This window comes from Pseudophryne corroboree, chromosome 1 (assembly GCF_028390025.1).
Source record: "Pseudophryne corroboree isolate aPseCor3 chromosome 1, aPseCor3.hap2, whole genome shotgun sequence".
Lineage (NCBI taxonomy): Eukaryota > Metazoa > Chordata > Amphibia > Anura > Myobatrachidae > Pseudophryne > Pseudophryne corroboree.
In genome coordinates this window covers 982,061,488-982,083,138 of record NC_086444.1, presented here as the reverse complement: position 1 = coordinate 982,083,138, position 21,651 = coordinate 982,061,488, and the positions used below count along the sequence as shown (strand labels likewise).

At 43.8% G+C, this 21,651-nt stretch overlaps 1 protein-coding gene across 4 annotated transcripts in view; it reads right to left on the bottom strand.

Annotated features, from left to right (window-relative positions):
• The window catches only part of GATB (glutamyl-tRNA amidotransferase subunit B), a 506,181-nt gene that overhangs the window by 313,009 nt on the left and 171,521 nt on the right, over window positions 1–21,651 (bottom strand). For all 4 annotated transcript variants that reach the window (XM_063920556.1, XM_063920555.1, XM_063920557.1 and 1 more), the window contains one exon: window positions 220–333. In XM_063920556.1, the coding sequence (XP_063776626.1) occupies window positions 220–333 (114 nt within the window). The remainder of the gene's footprint in view (window positions 1–219; window positions 334–21,651) is intronic.

Sequence of the window (21,651 nt, the reverse complement as noted above, 5' to 3'; positions counted from 1 at the left end):
TATCCATTATGTTTCACAAAATTTAGTGTCATTAACCTTTAGTAATTTAAAAGTGACCATCTTAATCCCATCAGATTTTCAACAATTCTACAGTTTCTCACCGTGGACTATTCCAAGTGACATTAAACACACCGATTAAAGACTTTATGCAATATTAATAAAAACCGCTAAAAAGGATGACAATTGTCTGTTTTACAGATGATTCACATTAATACTTACAGGCAGGTCGGCGTAGAAATAATGTTTTCGATCAAACAGCGACTTCTTGTTTATGGCGCAGTGTAAAGCATGGCTTGTCATCACAGCTGCTTCTACACATCTCTTGTTGATTGTCTGTAATAAAACAAACAAACTAGAGCTGTGACTAGAGCAGGTTATTCTAAAGCAACTTTTAAGAAAACGAGTGGAGTGGATTTACAGTAATGTTGTCCCTGCATGAAGCAGTCACGTCCTGAGAATACAGAAAAGCAGGGTTCCTTGGTGTGTAGCGGAAGAGGCAGCCAGCTAGTTCACAGATCAAGGAGTTATGTGGATAATCAATTGCAGACTTAGTGATGCTCAGCGCCCAGATGGAATAAGACTCAATGAGTTTTAGGCGACAACATGAATGAGATCATTTAGAAAAAGATTCAGCAAGTTGGATAAACTAGGAGATAACTTCCATAGATGCAGGTGTAAGTTCAGGATTTTATTCTGGGTACTCATTCTAACGTAACTTAAATAGGAATCCACAAATTATGTTATTGGCAAACAGCAGCAAATCAGAAAATGCAGTGTGTCCCTGGACTTCATATATTTGAAACTATGGTTGTCATCTACAATTCCTTTGCAGTTTCTGTGAACATTTGGGTTTGATTCAGATTTGTAACTAAATCAAAGCAAGTAACTGTGTGTCTGGAACAACCATGGGCCTAATTCAGACCTGATCGCAGCAGCAAAATTTTTCTCTAATGGGCAAAACCATGTGCACTGCAGGTGGGGCAGATATTACATGTGCAGAGAGAGTTAGATTTGGGTGGGGTGTGTTTAAACTGAAATATAAATTGCAGTGTAAAGATAAGGGTAGGGCCACATATAGCGGCCAAGCAGGGTCCCGCTGAACGAGACCTGCTTGGCCGGAAGGGGGATTTTGTGTTCACACAGATCCTGTTCTGCGGGATGCCACAGAACAGGATCTGGTCACTGACACACGGGATTTCATAGATTTCATAGGCACAGCCGAACTGTGTGAACACATACATTGCAATGTATGTGCTCACACTGAAATCCCGTTGTCCGGATCAACCGCAGCATGCAGTCTCCTTCCGGCCAAGCGGGTCCCACTGAACAGGACCCGCTTGGCTGCTATGTGTGGCCCTCCGCTAAAGCAGACAGAATTTACTTTGCACAGAAACAAAAGAACCCACCCAAATCTAACTCTCTCTGCCCATGTTATATCTGCCTCCCCTGCAGTGCACATGGTTTTGCCCATTAGAGAAAGATTTTGCTGCTGCGATCAGGTCTGAATTAGGCCCCATGTTGCCATGCAAGTGAAGCAAATACATTTCTACCTCTTTTCTTTGTGCATGGTAAATACACGCTGCTTCTGCATGTAGGCCACAAATGTTAGACAGCTTTTACACTGCAATTTAGATTTCAGTGTGAACACACCCCATCCAAAACTAAATCTCTCTGCACGTTACATCTGCCCCACCTGCAGTGCAGCACGGTTATTTCCTGTTGCTTTCTTTTTTGCTTTGCTTGCAAATCAGAATCAGGCCCATTGTAGAGAAAGCAATGCAATTGTCACTGAAAAGAAGGGTTTAAATGGACTGCTTAATCTTATAAAATTGCAGACCCAAGGTAAAAATCAAACTATAAATCCAAGTAACCTATAGGAGGATAGAAAATGTCATCAGCAAATGAACACCTTCTGTTTTTTTTCTCACTGCCCCCACCTACGACAACCCTATGACATTAGGATTATTATTACAATATGTAGAATAATGTATAAACAGCTGTGGAATATATCCTCCTCATCACTCCTTGACATCACTAGGGAATGATTCAATTACCCGCGAGCTGCTGCCAGAACAGCTTCCAGCAGCCTTACGGGATGTGTCTCAGTAGCTGATTTCTGTTGGCAGCCTATGGAGCTACGAGCATAAATCAGGACTGTAATTGTGCTTATTGAATTTGCACCTAGTTATCAATGACAACATCCTACAATGTCGATTCCAGGGCATACTTCATCCATGCCAAAGAGTGAGAAATAGTTCTGAACTCAAGTTGATAAAATGTTACTTTTTTAACATAATATTAGAACCCTATTATGACACCAGGGTTAAAGAAAGGGCATTTGTTTCAATCACCTATGTATGTGACTCTGTATTGATAGATTTGTTATTCTCATCTTAATAATTAAACAACAGTCTTGGAAACAGTAAAAGAGGCAAAACGCTAGGCTCATCTACGAGGTACATACAGTATGCTTGTTCTAGAATGAGCGGCTATATAAAATGTGTGAGCTACTGCACGACCAGAAGTCACTAGAGTAAGTTAATACCAATAAACCGATTAAAAATTGCGAAGGAGCAATTAATAACGGATTTGCAACTGCTAAACATCATATTCACCAACCTTACTCAATATTATTAGGGAGACCCAGTATTCTACCCTCATCTGTCTGTCTCTGACCTACATCTTTACTGCTCACTGATAACCATCTCTCAGTCCAGCCTCAAGAATTCACCTGTGCTATTTTATACTTATGGAATTTATGGAACTCCCTACGATGCCTGTCCAGACTCGCCCCAACCTTCTATATTTCAAGCGCTCTTTCTAAGCCTGCCTCTCAGCCTATGCTTTATGTCCTACTAGCTTCTATTGTACATACTTGCCTACTTTTGAAAAAGCATTTCAGGGAGATTGTGAAAGTAACACCTATCAGCGCGGGCGCGTACTGCTACATCTGAGAGACGCGTCATGAAAATGACTTACATCCGAATGTAAATGAGCCCCAAAGTTTGCAAGATCCACTTGTTGAAGAAAAGACACTGATATTTTAAAAGGAATTGCTCGTGTATTGTGTTTTACAAGAGGTTCCATATAATATAAGTGGCCATGAGAAACCTTACTTAAAATGCATGTAGCCATATATATCATTGTGCCTTATCAACAATGCAAGGAAATGGCAATGGCTAGCTCATTTGAATGTATGTATCTCCAAATTTTTTTTCTCCCCCCCCAAGAATGTAACAGCTATATAATGGGGTAAGGTGCAATCAGGGAGATTGATGGACTATTCAGGGAGTGAGGGAGATTGCTGCTATTTCAGGGAGTCTCCTGCAGAATGAGGGAGGGTTGGCAACTATGCTATTGTATCAACACTGTCCTTCCCTCAGATTGGAAGCTTTCACTAGGATGACATTCTGTACCTTTTATCTTATGTCTGCAGCTCCTTTGACAACTATACCTGAACGTACTCTCTTTTTATGTGCAACAGAGTTTCACGTGATAAGTTACTCTTATTGTCCAGCGCTATCAAGACAAAAAGGTGGTGTTCCTCATAGCAACCTATTTAGACAATTTATTTTCTAAACTGAACTAAAAGAAAAACTAACAGAACAAATTTCTCAGGTTGCTATGAGTAACACCAACTTTTTTTTATTTTGCACCAGTTTTCATAAATGTCCCTCAATGTTGTAGCCAACACAGAAATACAAGCACTTGCAAGTTTATGTGCCACAAAGTTAGCTCTGCTTTGTAAACATTGCACAAATACTTTTTATGGAGTAGCATCTTGCAGTTCTCCCTTTAAGTCCACATTTAAAAGGCTATTCCAGCTATATACTGTAATTTATAAAATAAGCAAAACAATAGTCTAATCAACTGGGACATTCTCAAATCATAGAAAACACAATCATGAAGCATGGCGTGGGTCACTGTATTTTGATGACTGTTATCTTATTCATTCTATTTGATAAATATTCACACTGAGCTAAACAAAAGTTGTTTTTAAATTACATATTTGAGAACAAACATTTTTTACATTAAAATGAAGGCAGTTTTCCAGCATGATCATAGGGTGTGAGGCAATTCGTAATATAATCTCTCAACATTCTGAAAGAGATTGATATATTCATTTTAAAGAAACAATACTTTCATCAAAAAAGAACCTTACTTGATTATTGTTGCTTTTATTATTAATATAGGAAACATTTAAATGATGGAGAAAAAGCAAAGTGTATATTATTATTATTATCCTTTATTTATATACTGCAACAAAGGGTGTGCAGTGCAGAGCAAAGTGCATGCAAAACTGCTAAACAAGCATTGCAAGAAATAAACTGCTTGCAAAAGTATAATACTGACATACAGTAGTAGCACAACAACAGTAAGCAGAAGACAATTACAAGCCCACCATATATCCAAGAAACTGGTTTAATGAAAAACAAAATGCAAGAGGATATTTTATTTATAGTATTTGTATATACTGTGTGTAGATACATCTCATTAACTTGCGGAATTTGTATTGAATAATTCAAATATCACATAATCGGAAATGTAGAATACAATTGATGGTATGGCTTGAAAGCAGCCTGGAGTAGGCTGCATATCAGCCACTCTTCTATCAATATCCATGATAACGATTTCCTGCCCCAATTCCTCGTTCAGCCAACTATAGGGTCGGGGAATTTCAACATGATGGAAATCACTATTAGCAGATTACAGCCAAAAAAGTATCAGGACTGGCAAGTTTAGGACTGTTCACATGCTGAATTTCACCAATGGTTGTCCGCCGATCGGTGGTTTTGATCACAGATCTGAGCGGCGATGGGGAATTGAGGAATCAGGGCGCTGATGTATGGCCAACATTGCAGATTGAAAATTTACTTTAAGAACCTACTGGAACAAACACTTAACGAATTAATTGTTTGTATTATTTGTGGTTGAGTAACACAATAACAGCTTTAAGTTTGTTGGGGTAAGTCCCTACCTGGTTTACTTACTGTTTGGGAGTGAGTAATGCCGATTCTTACTGGCAGATATGATGTTTGTGGGCTACAATTTTCAATTACAGTAGTTCCACAGATTCTCACTTGTATAGAACATCCTTCTTCTCGTTGCACAACCACAAGTTTTCATTTTTAATACATTTGCAAACATCTCAAAAAAACTTTTTTCATGTCATTATGGGATATTGTGTGTAGAATTTTGAGGGGAAAAATGAATGTATTCCATTTTGGAATAAGGCTGTAACATAACAAAATGTGTAAAAAGTGAAGCACTGTGAATACTTTCCGCATGCACTGTATCTCTAACCATCATCAGTCTTTCATTTTTAACAAGATGCCCAGTTCCTGCTGAGAAAGAACATCCCTACAATATGATGCTGGGAACCCTATACTTCACTATTGGGATAGTGATTGCTAAACAATGGGACAGTGTTAGGTGTGCACAACACATACTTTGATTTGGGGACAAAAAGCTCAATTTGTGTCTCTCCAGACCACATAACTTTATCCAGGATTTCAGCTGGGTCACTCTGGCCATTCTGATTTCATGTGGCTTTCCTTCAGTAATGGCTTCTTTCTAGTCCCATAGAGGTCAGATGTATGAATAGCTTTGATATGTTTGACTGGTGCACCTTCACTGCAGTCTCAGCCACTAAACTCTGTACCTTGTTCAAAGTGATAGTTGGCCTCTCTGTGACTTTCCTCATAAGACTCCTTCTGCTGAGTTTTGAGGGGCAGCCTTGTTTAGGCAGTGCCAGGTTTGTATGATGCAGCTTCCATTTCCTCACATTTGATACAACAGTGCTCACTTGGAAATCCAAGCACTGGGATATTATTTTGTAGCTCTTACCAATACTGTGCATGTTTAGATTTTCATTTTCTCAGAATGTTCTTTGGGCTTCATTTTCACAGCTTTCCTTCAGATTCACAGTGTGAGTGATGTTATTTGAATTCTTTTAGCCACAAAAGCTGAGCTTTTTTTAATGGTCCAGTAGAGGTTAATTGAAAAGCAATTGTTAAGGCAAAACAGATGTGTCCTCATACATCTTGCCTCAATATTCCACGCAGCGGGAGATGCGTTGCATGAGTGAGCTGACAGGTCCCATGCAACTCCGTTAGCGTCACGGCTTTTTTTTTTTGTTTGCTAAAATGTGTCTTATTCGCTTCACAAAGACACACAAGCAGGCTCTGCTGTCTAAAAAGATATGCAGCATTCCTATATTCTGTGTGTGTCTGCGACTGTATCTGCATACGAAATGGTGTGTTACAGTGTTTACTAGGAAAACTCTGTAGCATACCCTTTCATATGCAGATACAGCCGCGGTCACACACAGAATATAGGAATGCTGTATATTTTAATTAACATAAGCGGCTCACGCGTCCTATACTCATAGCGATGCGTATAAGAAGCATTTCAATGGAAGAAGTTGCACGAAAAGACGCTAAATGCTATAAAGTTGCACCACGGCACGGCATGAATAGAAGGGCTGTTTAACGTACCAGGAGGCTAGATGTATGTGGACACATCTATATCTTTAATATATGGATACTTTTATATTCCACAGCCCAAGGGTTGCTTATGCAAGCAGATTATAGATACACACATCCACTTTTACATAGACATCTTTTTTTTTACCGTGGCTTCAGTTGTGCCATAAAGTCCCTCATTTTGCACCAAGTGCTGAGTGACTCGCCCGATCGTCTTTTTGCTCAAAATATGCATCTTATTTGCATAACTCTAATAACTGAGAGTGAAAGAACTGCATTGGTAGCGTACACTGATCATTGGGGTGTGCAACATTTGTACATCTGTGTGCAACGGATTCTGAATTTGTGTAAAAAGGATAGCGGCTGCTTTTTTTCCACACCAAACGCTGATGTGCTTTATCTGTGACTTTGTACGTGTGTAAAACTTATGGTGCCTATACACTTGTGCGATCGGGACCAATTTTCCTTGAAGCTCACCTTGAAATAAATTGTATCGAAGGTGCTTTTTTTTGTCCATTCGATGCGCATACAATCCTGCGATTTATCGCATGCCCCTTACGACCAGAAAATCGTGTGGCATCGGATGATCGAATACGAGCGCATCTGGTGACCCCCCCCCCCCCCCTTCTTCTTCTTCCTCATACAGAAGCGGGATACCAAATGGCAGGTTCCTACCGCTGCTGAGGAGGCTTGTGGCTACCCTGCGGTACTTTGCTACTGGACAGTCGTTTGAGGAGCTGAAGTTTGGGACCCGTATCTCTGCGCAGGCTTTGGGACACATCATACCTGAAACCTGCAAGGCTATTATCAAAGTGCTTCAGTATAAGTACTGCAAGGTAAGAAAATTACACCACACATTGCTTGTCGTGTAACAAAATGTTTTATTTTGCAAACTGAATTTGGTAGAAAACATGTGCTTTTTATTTCAAGACATACGGTAATTTTATTAAATATGTGGCCAACATGGCAGAACTTTGGCAAACAGTATACATTTTCATAATGCAGCACATGTGCATCACTACATTTATGAATAAAAAAAAAAAAAACTATATATAGCGACAAATGTGGTGCATTCTGATACTACGCCATTGAGTGGCACCGCAGCCAGGGGCACATTGCACACATGCAACTTGGGGTAGGAAGATGGATCCCCGGTACCATCAACCTGCACCAAGTTGCATGTGTGCATTGTGCCCCTGGTAGCGGTGCCACTCAACGCCGTCGTATAAGAATGCACCACATCTGTTGCTATATATCTAACTATAGCAAGGGCAGCATTACATCTGTGGAACGTAAAAAAAAATGATTTTATATATATATATATATATATATATATATATATATATCTTAAAATATAACTATTTTTATACATATGCAACCAACATGGCTGAACTTTTACAAATACTATCTTTATAGTAGCATCTGGTGCAGTATGAGATATAGTGGTAGTGGCACATGATTTCACACTATACCGTGAGGAAGAGTGCCTGTGAGTGACTGAACAAACAGAAGAGAAAGACTGCCTATAACTGCCTGGTGGAGTAGTCAAAGCCCACCTACTTAGCAAAGTGAAACCACTCTACAGACTCTCTCAAAAACTGCGTCACTTTCTCATGTGACATCCTTGATGAAATTTGTGAAATCATTCCCCTTAAAGAATCCACCCACGGGGGTTCAGATTCGACAGGTTGGGAAAGCACATTGCAGTCCTGAGTACACGGAATAGACTCTTCAGGAGAAGATACACACTCTGCAGCACAGGATACAAAGCCCTTAGACATGGTAATGTGGATAAATACACATACTGTACACACACACACAGGAAAATGTCAGACAGTTTCCCCCAGAGTACCTTCAGAGAGTCACAGAGTATAAGGAGCCAGCCAGACAGCGCCCCAGTAGGCAGTTAATATAGTTAAAGCCCGGCGCTGACTGTGTAACCTTAATAGGGTAATCAGTTCTAAAATCACTCTCCCCCCCTGTCTATAACACCCTGTATCACAGAGGTATGCTAGAGTTATGTGGAGGGCTGCGCTTCCTGTCAACGTCTCCTTCTGATGATCTGCAGGGAGAAAATGGCGCTGGTGAGTGCTGGATCCGCTCTGAGGAGGTGTCCCGCCCCCTGTAATGGCGCATCTTCCCGCACTCAGTTGTTTATACTGGCCTGAGGTAATTTGCTGCTAACAGTGGGATTAGCCCCTGTTAGCATTATGTGACCAGTGTAGGGTGATTGCGCTGGCCCAGGACGCCCCTCACAGCACCGTACACAGTGTGCCGCTGAGCCTTCTGGAGTGCAGCCTGTCAGAGCTGCGCTCCCACCCCTGTGCCGCTATTCCCGCCGGCGACCCGCCGGGGCTGTACTCACCAGTCTTCTTTCTTCTGGCTCTGTTAGAGGGTGGCGGCCGTGATGTGGAAGTGAGCGGCAGCCTCATGGGCTTGCGATCAACACCCTCAGGAGCTCAGTGTCCTATCAGCGGAGACAGAGAACCATTAACTTCTAGAGTTGGTTCCTACTCCCCCACTAAGTCCCACGAAGCAGGGAGGCTGTTGTCAGCAGCCTGCCGTACCTAACTAACTCACAAAAATAATAAAAATAGAAAAATTCCTAAGAGCTCCCCTAGCTGTGACCGGCTCCTCCAGGCACATTTTCTAAACTGAGTCTGGTAGGAGGGGCATAGAGGGAGGAACCAGCCCACACTATTAAACTCTTAAAGTGCCAGTGGCTCCCAAAGGACCACTCTATACCCCATGGTACTAAATGGACCCCAGCATCCTCTAGGACGTAAGAGAAAGAAGACAGATGTAGCAATTGTAGAATTTCCCAATAACAAAGTGCCGGGTTTCTATGGTGTGCCACTGGAAGTAAACAAATAATTCAAACCATTCTTTATCCCTAAACTTCTTGACAATTTTATCCAATATGTACCTGGAGTTACTGTATCTTGTCCTCCTCTGCTGTCCTTCTCCACTCCATGTCAAGAAGACTCATGTAATGGCTCAAAGTAAACCCCAAACCAGGTAATGATTTACTGATGCCTTAATCATACGCAGTGTTTGCGAAAATGCGCTATAGCGCATATTTTACGCGCTATAGGCAGTGAGGGACTCAATTTTGAAATATGAGCGGGTCCTGCAGGACGCGCTCTGAAATCTCTCCAACTAAGCATCAACCATCAGCATCTGAACCAATCACTGCCGGCAGCGTCCCGTCTGAACCAATCACTGCCGGTAGACCCCCCTACCCCCAACAAGTCTTCACAAACAATAACCACTGGCGCTGCACGGAAGCTAGGAGCACTGAGCAGCATGAGACCAGGCAGCCCGTCAGCCCATCTGCCGTGATTTTCAGCATCCACTATCTGCTACATTACCGTGACTGGGCAGGAAAGACGGAGACACCAGCACACCAAGTTCCCCGGTGAGTGCCTGTATGTGCAGAAGTGTCCCCAGCTCCCAGACGCCTCCTCCTTCTCCTTGCCCCACAGCTCAGTGCCGGTACCAGTGGTATGTGGCCACTGCCACACCTCTCTTGCTGCCATTTTGCCTTTTAGTGCAGTTTGGGCAAGCTGTGCTAGGGCAGCTGTCCATAGCTGGCTGCTCATTGCTGGTAATCAGATGTATTGTACTGTTCTGTTACCTGATTGCCCTCCCATAAAGTAGGCTCTAAGTGCACTCCGCCCAATTTTTTTAAAAAAAGCACAAAAAAGGTTAAACCCACTATGGGACACATTGCAGTCAGAGAGAGCATAGGTGGTCAGTGTTCATCCGTTTCCTACCTACCTTGGCGGCTCAGATGGCACCTATTCCCTGCCTGCCCTGGGTAGGTACTTGGCACCCATTCCCTACCTGCCCGGGTTGGTTGGCACCCATTTCCTCTCTGCCCCAGGTGGATTGTTTGTGTCAGTCTTTGTTCTGCTCTAGAATGGGTGACCAGATCACATCTAGCTTGGTACTGCATATAGCAGGTCTTTATGTGTGAAATCACGCTGACTATATATATTTTTTGTTGTTTAATGTGCGTCTTAGTGTGGGTTTCAGATATTCTGACTGCAAAAAATCAGGGGTTAGCACGGTAACCCATGGATTCCGTGTAAATTGCGGAATCAATGGGTTTTCCCCAAGCATTGGGCCTTTTCTTGATGACGTTTCTTCCCAGCTCCTAAAGTTGCAACAAAAAGTCCACCACTGAAGTTTAACCATGCTAATAGAATAACCCGACGCAGCTAATTAAATGTGGCCCATAGTGGGTATGACCTTTTTTGTGCTTCAATTTTTTAAATTGGGTGGAGTGTGCTTAGAACCTACTTCTATGTTGACATACTCCTAGAAAGAGAAAAATGCATCCCATTATAAGTATAGTGTGAGACCCAATTATCATCTAGGAGCTACAGCCAAATCAAAGTCTTTCTATGCAGTAGTCCTCTATGTGCCTCTGCAAAACAAGGAATATTAGGAGGTTCTACCCGGTGCAATGTGTATAAGCAGCACTACTGTGTGGTATAACGTTAATTGGTACTATTACGTGGCCATGCCCCTCCCACTGTCCCTGCTGTAAAATATAGGAGGGGAATCACCAATTCACTTTCTACCAAATGGCACCAAAATGTCTAGTTACAGCACTGGTGCAGAGAGTCCTGCATGCTACACAGCCCAGCAGCATTGTCACCCACTCCTCCCCCTAGCAATACTTTTGTAGTATCCAAATCAAGTCTGTGTTTTTATATTTAAATCATTAATAAGATTAATAAAGAACCTTTATTCCAATGGGACCCAGAAAAGGACAGGTAGGATTTTTAAAAGTGAGTGGTCCCCGGGACACACTTTCTTTTGGATCACTGCTACTGACTGATTTCTCTTTTAAGCAAAGGTATTAACTATAAAAAAAGTATTGACAAAGGTGTTAACTAAGATATTAAATACATAACACTCATCACCCACAAAGAGCAGACAGGAATAAAACCTGGCAAATCCACAGACTCTAATATCAGCTACCTACACATTCATGTACAGATGTTGCTGGATGCAGAGGACGAGGCAGTGTTTGTATCTATTAATGCAGCAGAGGCCATTTACTTAAATAGATCAGATTAATATACTTGCCCCCAGTGGTGCAAATGTGTGCTATTGAACATGCCCCATTGCCACTCATCAGGGAATGGGCACCCGGCATGGTAAACGGCACGCCCTGTGTGATACACTTGCATATGTTCCTAAAACATTTATGGCTGCCCCAGGAAGATTTAAAATGCATCTTTTTGACCTTTAACTTAGCTGTCTATTATCAAATATTAGATCTATTATTGCATCTCTCATTCTAACCTTTGGTTCTGGACTCTATAGAACACACTGTTTATTACCCTGCTACACAAGGAAACAGCTTGTAATCTCTAAGAAGTTACTGCAATTCTATTGTAACTTCATTTTGTGTAACTTTATATTTGTAACCAAAGTTCCTTTTTCGCTTGGAGTATTTTTTTTTTTTATGTTAATCTTATTTTCAGCCTTAAATAAATTCTTCAATAAACTTGGGAGTTAAAAAAAGTAAAAAATAAAAATGAGGGGACATTTGTTTTGCATTAATATGGATCTCAACCCAGAGTTTTAACATTCATGTATTGCATGGGACAGTCTGCAGCAAATGTCATGAGGTGGCCCGGGAAGGCTTTGGAGGAAAAACAAATGCATTATACGTATTTTGGACAATCTAATATTGTGAGTGTAGCGCGGTTTGTCTAACATAAGCCCGTTCCAGCAATGCTTGAATCTATAAATCATTATACTGAAAAAAGAGGGAAAAATCTATTATGTACACCATCTTCCAAATGCCAATAAAGGTAATTCACTTTTAAAATAAGAGGCAATGTTCATTTGTATGTAGCGTTTGTAATAGTTTCTCATACTTGAAAAGACTACTGTAATCCAGAAGGCTACTGTTAAGTCACTATTAATGCTATCCATTTCATTCTGTCAAAAGGTGACAAGAGAAGGGAAAATGTGATTGCTAATGTGAAATTGAGATAGGAGGTTTTAAGTTTAAAAGAAAATTGTCCTTAAACTCATTTTATCCGTATGAGCAAAATTTTATAAATTGTAGTACAAAAAACTGCCTGTGCTTATCTCTCTTCTCTGGCAACAGCTAGCACTAAGATATCAAACGAGGCAGCTAGAACATTTTCAGAATAAAGGGAATGCTACAATAGACATTTAAAATTGTAGCAAGAACCAAATTGTACTACATCTCAAATAGCTAAATAGTGATTGTAGAGAAAACAATTACTGCTGATAAAATTACCCAGCTCTATGGAAAGCATACAGGCATGACTTCTACCAAGACACAGCCCTTGAGGAATTTACAATCTCTATTATATTATAAGCATTCACAAGCAGGATTATCTTTAATTCTATCTTGTCTCAGTGATTGACAGAGTGAATTCATAATTTTGTGGGCACCTGGGACCCATTCTTTGAAATATTTGGGGTGTTCTTTCACTTTGTCAGGGTCCCTTCAAACTTTTCATTACATTCGAGCTCATGAATTATGAGGCCAATGCATGCTATGCCAGAGTGGTCACTTATGCATTTATATAGAAGAATAATGACAGTGATTAGCGTGAGAGAACCCTAATTAGTGCCAATGTAGCCTGGGTGTAAGTGTGCACATGGGAATATTGTTCTATACATATGGTGTCAGGTTGCCCTCGTGAAGACATTAGGTTGTGACTGAGTGTCATTTCTGTGATTTGATAGTGATAAGGGGGTCCATATGTGTCTCCTATGTGCATGCACATGATGAAGATATCCATAAGCATATCTAAATTAACTGCCACCACTGCTGTTGCTCACCTATACCCGTGATCCTCTCCTTACCTCCTCTTCCACCCTTGTTTTCCTATCTGCTCTCTGACTCTTAGCAACTGCAGAGTTCTACCAATGAAAAGAGAATGAGAAAGGCCAGGTAGCAGACATTCGGTCCTCCAATCGGCAGGGGCCATGCAATACTGCAGGCATGGAATCATGTCTCATAGACAACGGACAGAAGTGGCGCGGCAGCATGGTTTTTGCCTCAACAGTGCAGAACCCTGTTTTTTCTTTTTCAAGTCCCATACCGCCATTTCTGGGTCAAACAAGTGCTATAGGTCATAAATGCCAACACTGTGGTCTGGTCCCAACTCATCCCATATGCATCCTACTATCATGACTATTGCATGCTCTTTGCTGATTGTTTAAGTACCTTACCTATTACAGTATGTCTTATTTACAGTATTATGCTTCTTGAATGTACTGTGTTGCCTGTTTCTCTACATCTTTGTAATATACTCCTCACTGTATGGTGCTACATATATTTGTGGTGCTTTATGAATAATATAAATATTAGGTCAATGTGCTGGCATTATACTTATCATTAACGCTATGCAATTCATTAGGTAAATTGTGTGTCTTTGTGGATAAACAATCATATAAAATTTAGATGCAAGGTAGCAGTAATGTAAGGAGCATTCCGAGACAGTGATTGGGAGGTAACAGAGGTGGCTATAAACACACATGGAGAAGTTGCATTTCATGTTGCTAACAGCAGATGCTTACAAAGGCTCCGAACTGCTCACACAGGAGGTCATACTCAGATGGAGAACCTGCAGCAGCCATAGAGCTAAAACAGGTGGCCGTACTCAGATGGAGAGCCTGCAGCCACAGGGCTCACACAGGTGGCCGTACTCAGATGGAGAACCTGCAGCTGCCATAAGGCTCACACAGGCGGCCGTATTAAGGTGGAAACTCTGCAGCTGCCATAAGGCTCACACAGGTGGCCGTAATCGAATAGAGAACCTGCAGTTGTCATATGGCTCACACAGGTGGCCCTACTCAGATGGAGAACCTGCAGCAGCCATAGAGCATACACAGGTGGCTGTACTCAGATGGAGAGAATGCAGCCGTAGGGCTCAAACAGGTGGCCATATTCAGATGGAGAACCTGCAGCAGCCATAGAGCATACACAGGTGGCAGTACTCAGATGGAGAGCATGCAGCCGTAGGGCTCAAACAGGTGGCCGTACTCAGATGGAGAACCTGCAGCTGCCATAAGGCTCACACAGGAGACCACACTCAGACGGAGATATTGCAGCTGCCATAGGGCTCACACTGATATTGCAGCTGCCATAGGGCTCACACTGGTGACCGTATTTAGATGGAGAAATTGCAGCTGCCATAGGGCTCACGCAGGTCATATTCAGATGGATAATCTGCAGCTGCCATAGAGATGGTGCAAGTTTCAATGGCGTGCCTGATCTGACACTGCCGCATCTAACTCAGAATCAGCCCATAGACCTAAGGATGACATGAAGCATGTATCTCAGTGGTTTAGCAGCCTCCTTGATATTTCATAAACTATGTCCATGAAGGCTGGAAAATAGGATTTTAATTACCTGAAACGGTAAATCCTTTTCTCGTAGTCCGTAGAGGATGCTGGGGTCCATATTAGTACCATGGGGTATAGATGGGTCCACCAGGAGCCATTGGCACTTTAAGAGTTTAATAGTGTGGGCTGGCTCCTCCCTCTATGCACTTCCTACCAGACTCAGTCTAGAAAACTGTGCCCGAGGAGACGACATACTTCGAGAGAAGGAAATACACAAACAGTGGCGAGATACATACCAGTTCACACAACAGACAACCCCGGCTAACAAGCCGGAAAAACTCAGCAACAGCTGAAACAGTATACAATGCAGAACTTACCTAGGAACCAGGTAGAACTGAACTATAAAACTAAAGTAGGAAAACGAAGCACTGGGCGGGCGCCCAGCATCCTCTAGGGACTACTAGAAAAGGATTTACCGTTTCAGGTACTTAAAATCCTATTTTCTCTTACGTCCTAGAGGATGCTGGGGTCCATATTAGTACCATGGGGATGTACCAAAGCTCCCATAACAGGAGGGAGAGCGCGGAGGCTCCTGCAAGACCGCTTGACCAAACATCAGAGGCCAAAGTGTCGAACTTCTAAAACCTGGCAAACGTGTTCGAACCAGACCAAGTAGCAGCTCAGCAAAGCTGTAGTGCCGAGATACCCCAGGCAGCCGCCCAGGAAGAACCCACTTTCCGAGTAGAGTGGGCCTTAACCGATTTCGGACACGACAATCCTACCGTAGAATAGGCATGCTGAATAGTGAACCTGATCCAGCGTGAAATCGACTGCTTCGAAGCAGGACACCCAATTTTCTTGAGATCATAGAGGACAAAGTCAGTTTTTCTAGGACGAGCTGTCCTCTGCACAACATCCAAGGCCTTTGAAGCAATTGAGGAGTCAGTAGCCACTGGCACCACAATAGGCTGGTTGATATGAAAAGCCGATACAACCTTAGGCAGGAACTGCGGACAAGTCCTAAGTTCCGCCCTGTCTTCAAAAAGATCAGATAAGGAGCTTCTACAAGATAAAGCCCACAATTCCGACACGCGTCGAGCAGAAGCCAAGGCCCACAAAGTGACCGCCTTCCATGTGAGAAACTTGATGTCAGCCTCCAGTAGAGGCTCAAACCAAGCTGATTGTAGGAACTGCAACACCACATCAAGATCCCAGGGCGCTGTTGGTGCCACAAAAGGAGGTTGGATGTGCAGAACCCCTTTCAAAAAGGTCTGAACCTCAGGAAGAACAGCCAATTGCTTTTGAAAGAAGATGGACAAGGCAGAGATTTGGACCTTGATGGAGCCCAATCTCAGGCCCATATCCACTCCTGGAGTAAAACGTCCGAGTTGAAAATCCACCGCAGGAAATTTTCTGGATTCACACTAGGAAACATTTTTTCCAAATACGTTACCCCCTTCCTAGCCTGAATCAGGGTAGGAATAACCTCGCTCGGGATACCTTTCCGAGCTAAGATCTGGCGTTCAACTGCCAAGCCGTCAAACGTAGCCGTGGTAAGTCTTGATAGGCGAACGGCCCCTGCAGCAGCAGATCCTCCCGAAGAGGTAAGGGCCTTGGATCTTCCAGAAGATCCAGCAGATCCGCATACCAAGCCCTTCGCAGCCAGTCCGGAGCAATGAGGATTGCAAGAACCCTTGTTCTTCTTACCAGCTGTAGAACCCTTGGGATCAGAGGAAGTGGAGGGAACACATACACTGATGGGTACACCCACGGTGCTACCAGTACGTCCACCACCACTACCTGAGGGTCTCTTGACCTGGAACAGTACCTCCCCAGCTTCTTGTTGAGGCGGGAGACCATCATGTCTATGTGAGGAACCCCCAACCAAGCGGTTACTTCCTCGAACACCTCTGGATGGAGGCCCCACTCCCCTGGATGGAGATCGTGTCTGCTGAGGAAGTCTGCTTCCCATCTACTCCCGGAATGAAGATTGCTGACATTGCTACAGCGTGCCTTTCTGCCCAGAGAAGGATTTTTACACCTCTGACATTGCAGCCCTTGTCGGTTTATGTAGGCCACTGTGGTCACGTTGTCAGACTGCACCTGAACAGCCCGATCCTGTAGCAGATGTGCTGCTTGCAGGAGGGCGAGGATGTTTATCGGAAGAAGGGACTCTTGAAACGACCACTTTCCTTGAAAGGTTTCCCCCAGTGCATCTGTGGTTAAGAGGATTCAGTTCTGAATTCCGAACCTTCGGCCTTCCAGAAGGTGTGGAAGTTGTAGCCACCAGAGGAGTGAAATCCTGGCTTTCAGAGACAGGTGTATCCTCTTGTGCATGTGTAGGTGAGAGCCTGACCACTGGTCCAAGAGGTCCAGTTGAAATGGTCGAGCGTGAAACCTGCAGAGCCTCGTAGGCGGCAACCATCTTCCCTAGAAGGCGGATGCATTGATGAACCGACACCCAGGTAGGCTTTAAGACCTCCCGGACCATTGTTTGAATTACCAATGCCTTCTCCACCGGGAGAAACACCCTCTGCACCTCCGTGTCGAGGATCATTCCCAGGAAAGACAGCTTTCGCGTCGGCTCCAGATGAGATTTTGGAAGGTTCAGGATCCAACCGTGCTTCCTGAGCAGCTGTGTCGTGAGCGCAATGGATCGCAATAACCTCTCCCTGGACGACGCCTTGATCGGAGATCGTCCAGATAAGGAATTATGTTCACCACCTGCTTGCGAAGAAGAACTATCATCTCCGCTATCACCTTGGTGAAAATCCTTGGTGCTGTGGAGAGGCCAAACGGCAGCGCCTGTACCTGATAGTGGTCGTCCAACAGCGCAAACCTGAGGTATGCCTGATGCGGTGACCAAATGGGGATGTGGAGGTAAGCATCCTTGATGTCCAGAGACACCAGGAACTCCCCCTCCGTTAGCCCTGAGATGACAGCTCTCAGAGATTCCATCTTGAATTTGAACTCCCTGAGATAAGGGTTCAAAGACTTTAAGTTCAGAATAGGCTGTACCGAACCATCCGGTTTCGGTACCACGAAAAGGTTTGAATAATAACCCTTGTTACACTGCTTAGGCGGAACCGGAATGACGACTTCCGACACCACCAATTTTCTGATGGCCTCCAGAAGAATCGCTTTGTCCGCCAGCAGAGCTGGTAAGCCTGACTTGGTGAGGCGGGGGATCTTGAAACTCCAGTCTGTACCCCCTGGACACTATATCCAGGACCCAGGGTCCAGACCAGACCACACCCAGACGTGGCTGAACTGTCGGAGTCTCACCCCCACCTGACCATCCTCCAGGCCCAGCCGTCCACCGTCATGCGGATGGCTTAGTGGCATCAGAAGCGGGCTTCTGGGTCTGGAAACCTGCAGGAGCAGGTTTCTTTCCTTTTGCACGACCACCCCTGAAGGTGGTGTTCGAAGGCTTGTTTTTTATTTGCCTCGTGGGTCGAAAGGACTGTGACGCGGCTGGTGTGAAAGGCTTCTTCGTAGCCGGTGCAGCTGAGGGGAGAAAAGTAGACTTACCCACGGTAGCCGTGGCAATCCACGCATCCAGCGCCTCCCCAAAGAGAGCTTGACCTATGTAGGGTAGGCCCTCCACGCTCTTCCTGGATTCCGCAGACCAATGGCGCAGCCAGAGACCCCTGCGAGCCGAGACAGACATGGAGGAGATCCCCGCAGCCATGGAGCCCAGGTCCTTCATGGAATCCACTAGGAACCCTGCAGAATCCTGAATATGGCGTAAAAACATATCAACGTCATCTTTATCCAGTGTAGCCAATTCTTCCTGCATAGTGATAGACCACCTGGCAATAGATTACTCCTGCGTCTAGGTCACACCTTGAATCAATATTCCCGTTTTCCTGGCATAACCGAAAACTCAAATACCTCGGTGTTTACTTAACCCACAGACACCATCAACTTTTTCAAGCGAACTTTCCACGTCTTTTGGATCAGATTCGCTCGGATCTCCAAACTTGGTCCTCCTATCTCATTTCATGGATTGGGCGGGCCAACTCTGTAAAGATGAATATTCTTCTGAGACTAATTTATCTTTTCCAGACGCTCCCGATCTATGTCCCTCCCTATGTCTTTAAATTCCTGCAGCATCAAACTTCCCGTTTTGTATGGGCCAATAAACACCATAGAATTAAACTTTCGCTGTTACAACGGCCTTCCTGGGTGGAGGCTTAGGTATATCCAATTTTAAATACTATTACCATGCAACTCAGATGGCATCCAGTGTTCAGTGGTGTGGCTCGGGGGCGGACAAGGTATGGATGGCTATCGAAGCTGGCGACTTGAGACTCTCCACACTTTCTTCCCTGTTGTGGCTCCCGAGAGCTGCCCGCCCCGTGCCACCTCATCTCACCCAGTGGTGGCCCGTTCCCTATACATTTGGGACCTTGTTGTGAGGAAACATCACTTAGCCCCTAACCCATCCCCCCTCATACCCCTGTTCCATAATCCTGCCTTCCCTCCGGGAATGGTTAAATCTGCTTTCTCACTTTGGAAACAGGAAAACGTTGCCTTTCTTAACAATATTACCTCTAGTACACCCTTTCCTACGTTTAGCCAAATTCAGACACAATACTCTCTCCCCCACAGTGAATTTTTTCGCTACCTCCAAATTAGACACTTTCATTCCGGGGTTCATACCACTCTCTCTTCCAGGCCTCTCACCACTCTTGAGAACATGTGTTTGCGACGCTCTTCTACGAAAGGTCTTATATCAGATCTCTATGCTTTGCTACTGCAGGGCTCTGCTACCCCCAGAGATCACAGAGAATTTGCCTGGGAGGGGGATCTGGGTGTCACTCTGGATGAGGAGTGGGGTGAAATATGGAATAATGCGTCCTCTAGCTCTATCTGTGTTAGGATTAAGGAGAATGTGTATAAACTGTTATATCGTTGGTACTACGTACCCTCTCGTTTGAAGGCAATGTACCCTGATGTTACGGACGGCTGCTGGAGGGGGTGCGCTTCTGAGGGGAGGTACATGCATATTTGGTGGACCTGCCCGAAACTCGTACCTTTATGGAAGGAAGTAGTCCGACTTCTTTCGCTCCTATTCTCTACCCCAGTCCCCTTGGACCCTAAATACTTTCTTCTGCTTCTAGACCTCCCGACTTTAACAAAACATCAGAATAAGTTATTACGTCATGTGGCTACTGCCATGACATGTCAAATTGCAAAGGCCTGGAGGTTGCCCTCCCCACCATCCCTACAATCCGTTGTCGCTCATATTTGGTACGTTTATAAGATGGAATATATGACCAGTGTCATTAGACAATCCCCCAGGGCGTTTGATAGGGTCTGGACACCCTGGCCCATTTTTCAAAATGCCCCCTCCCCATTCTGTGGCTAATTGTGCTATGCACCCTTATTTTTGTGTTGGTTGCCCAGACCCCGCCACTCGGACCCCCCCTCCCCCCTCTTCTATCTATTTCCCCTTTTGCCCTCTATTTTGTCTCTTCCTATCTTTGTTTTCCCTGCTCTCTCACTCCCCTAGGCTGGTTGGCCACACCGCAGACCTAGAGGATTTTTTCTTCTCTTGTTCTATCTCTGTCGTCTCACTTAAAAACTAAAAAAGGTTTACTCATTTGAATGTCATATTATTGCTTTATAGTGTTCCATGTTGTAATATGTTGTTTCTCTTTGCTATTGTAACACACTGGCATTGTTTATCACTGTAAATCGACCAATAAAACTTTCTGAAAAAAAAAAAAATTCAATTGTGTCTTAGCTGAAAATACCTCTAGGTCTATAAATGTTTTTTTGCCAGTTGCAAGATAAAAGCTTACTGTATCTTCCAAAAGACAACTGGGCCTGATTCAGAGCCACAAGCTATGCTAAAGATCAGCAACTGTGTATGTGGGAAATTCCCTAGAAACTCATATGGTGCAAGCATTACAGAGTGCATGCATAAAGGCACAGCATCAGAAATGTTGTGAAGAACAATCCATGTAATGGGTGTGTCATGGGAGTGTTGCGGGCATCAGTGAAAGCAGTTGCATACACAGATACATAGTCTCAGATATATGGGGCCATAATCAGAGAAACTTCAGCTGCCATAGGGCGGGTTCAGGTTTCTATGTTGAGACCACTGGTGGCGACTAAGGACGCAAAACTTTGTATTACTGTGTCTACAATGTACACAAGGAAGACTTTGCAGCGGCATTTCAATAAAGTCACAGATGGGCAACTACCAATAGACACTACTGCCTGTGCTTCATATACCACAGCGGAATTAGGCTCAACTGTGTGTAGGGAAATGCTTCTTGCTCCCTGGAGCATATTCCACCTCACGTCACCAAACTAAAAAGCTCCAAACCAGGAACAAGCCATTTACAGATGTATCCTCATACACTGTGGGCAGTATCCTATTAGCCCCAATGCGATTTTGGAAGAAAACGGAAGCATATCACAATTAATACCCAATGGTCATTATCGCGGTATCCAATTAGAAGCCATTTTGATCAGTCAAAATTGGATCCGCGATAGCTCAAAAGCAGTCCCTGATCCCACGTTATTGTGGCTCCTTCTGCGCCTTATCACGGATTATGCTTCTGTCGAAGTCAAAAATATTACATAGAGAGAACATGCAAACTCCACACATTATCAGTCGCTATGCTTGCGAATATGCACAGCAATATATGGTAACATACGCATACAGCACATAAATTAAACATGTCAAACACCAGACATTACAAGGTTTTAAATTATATAATGGAGTATAACACCATGTATATGTATTAATGGAACAGAACAAGATAGACATTTCGTGCTTGGTGTCAAAGTAATCAGA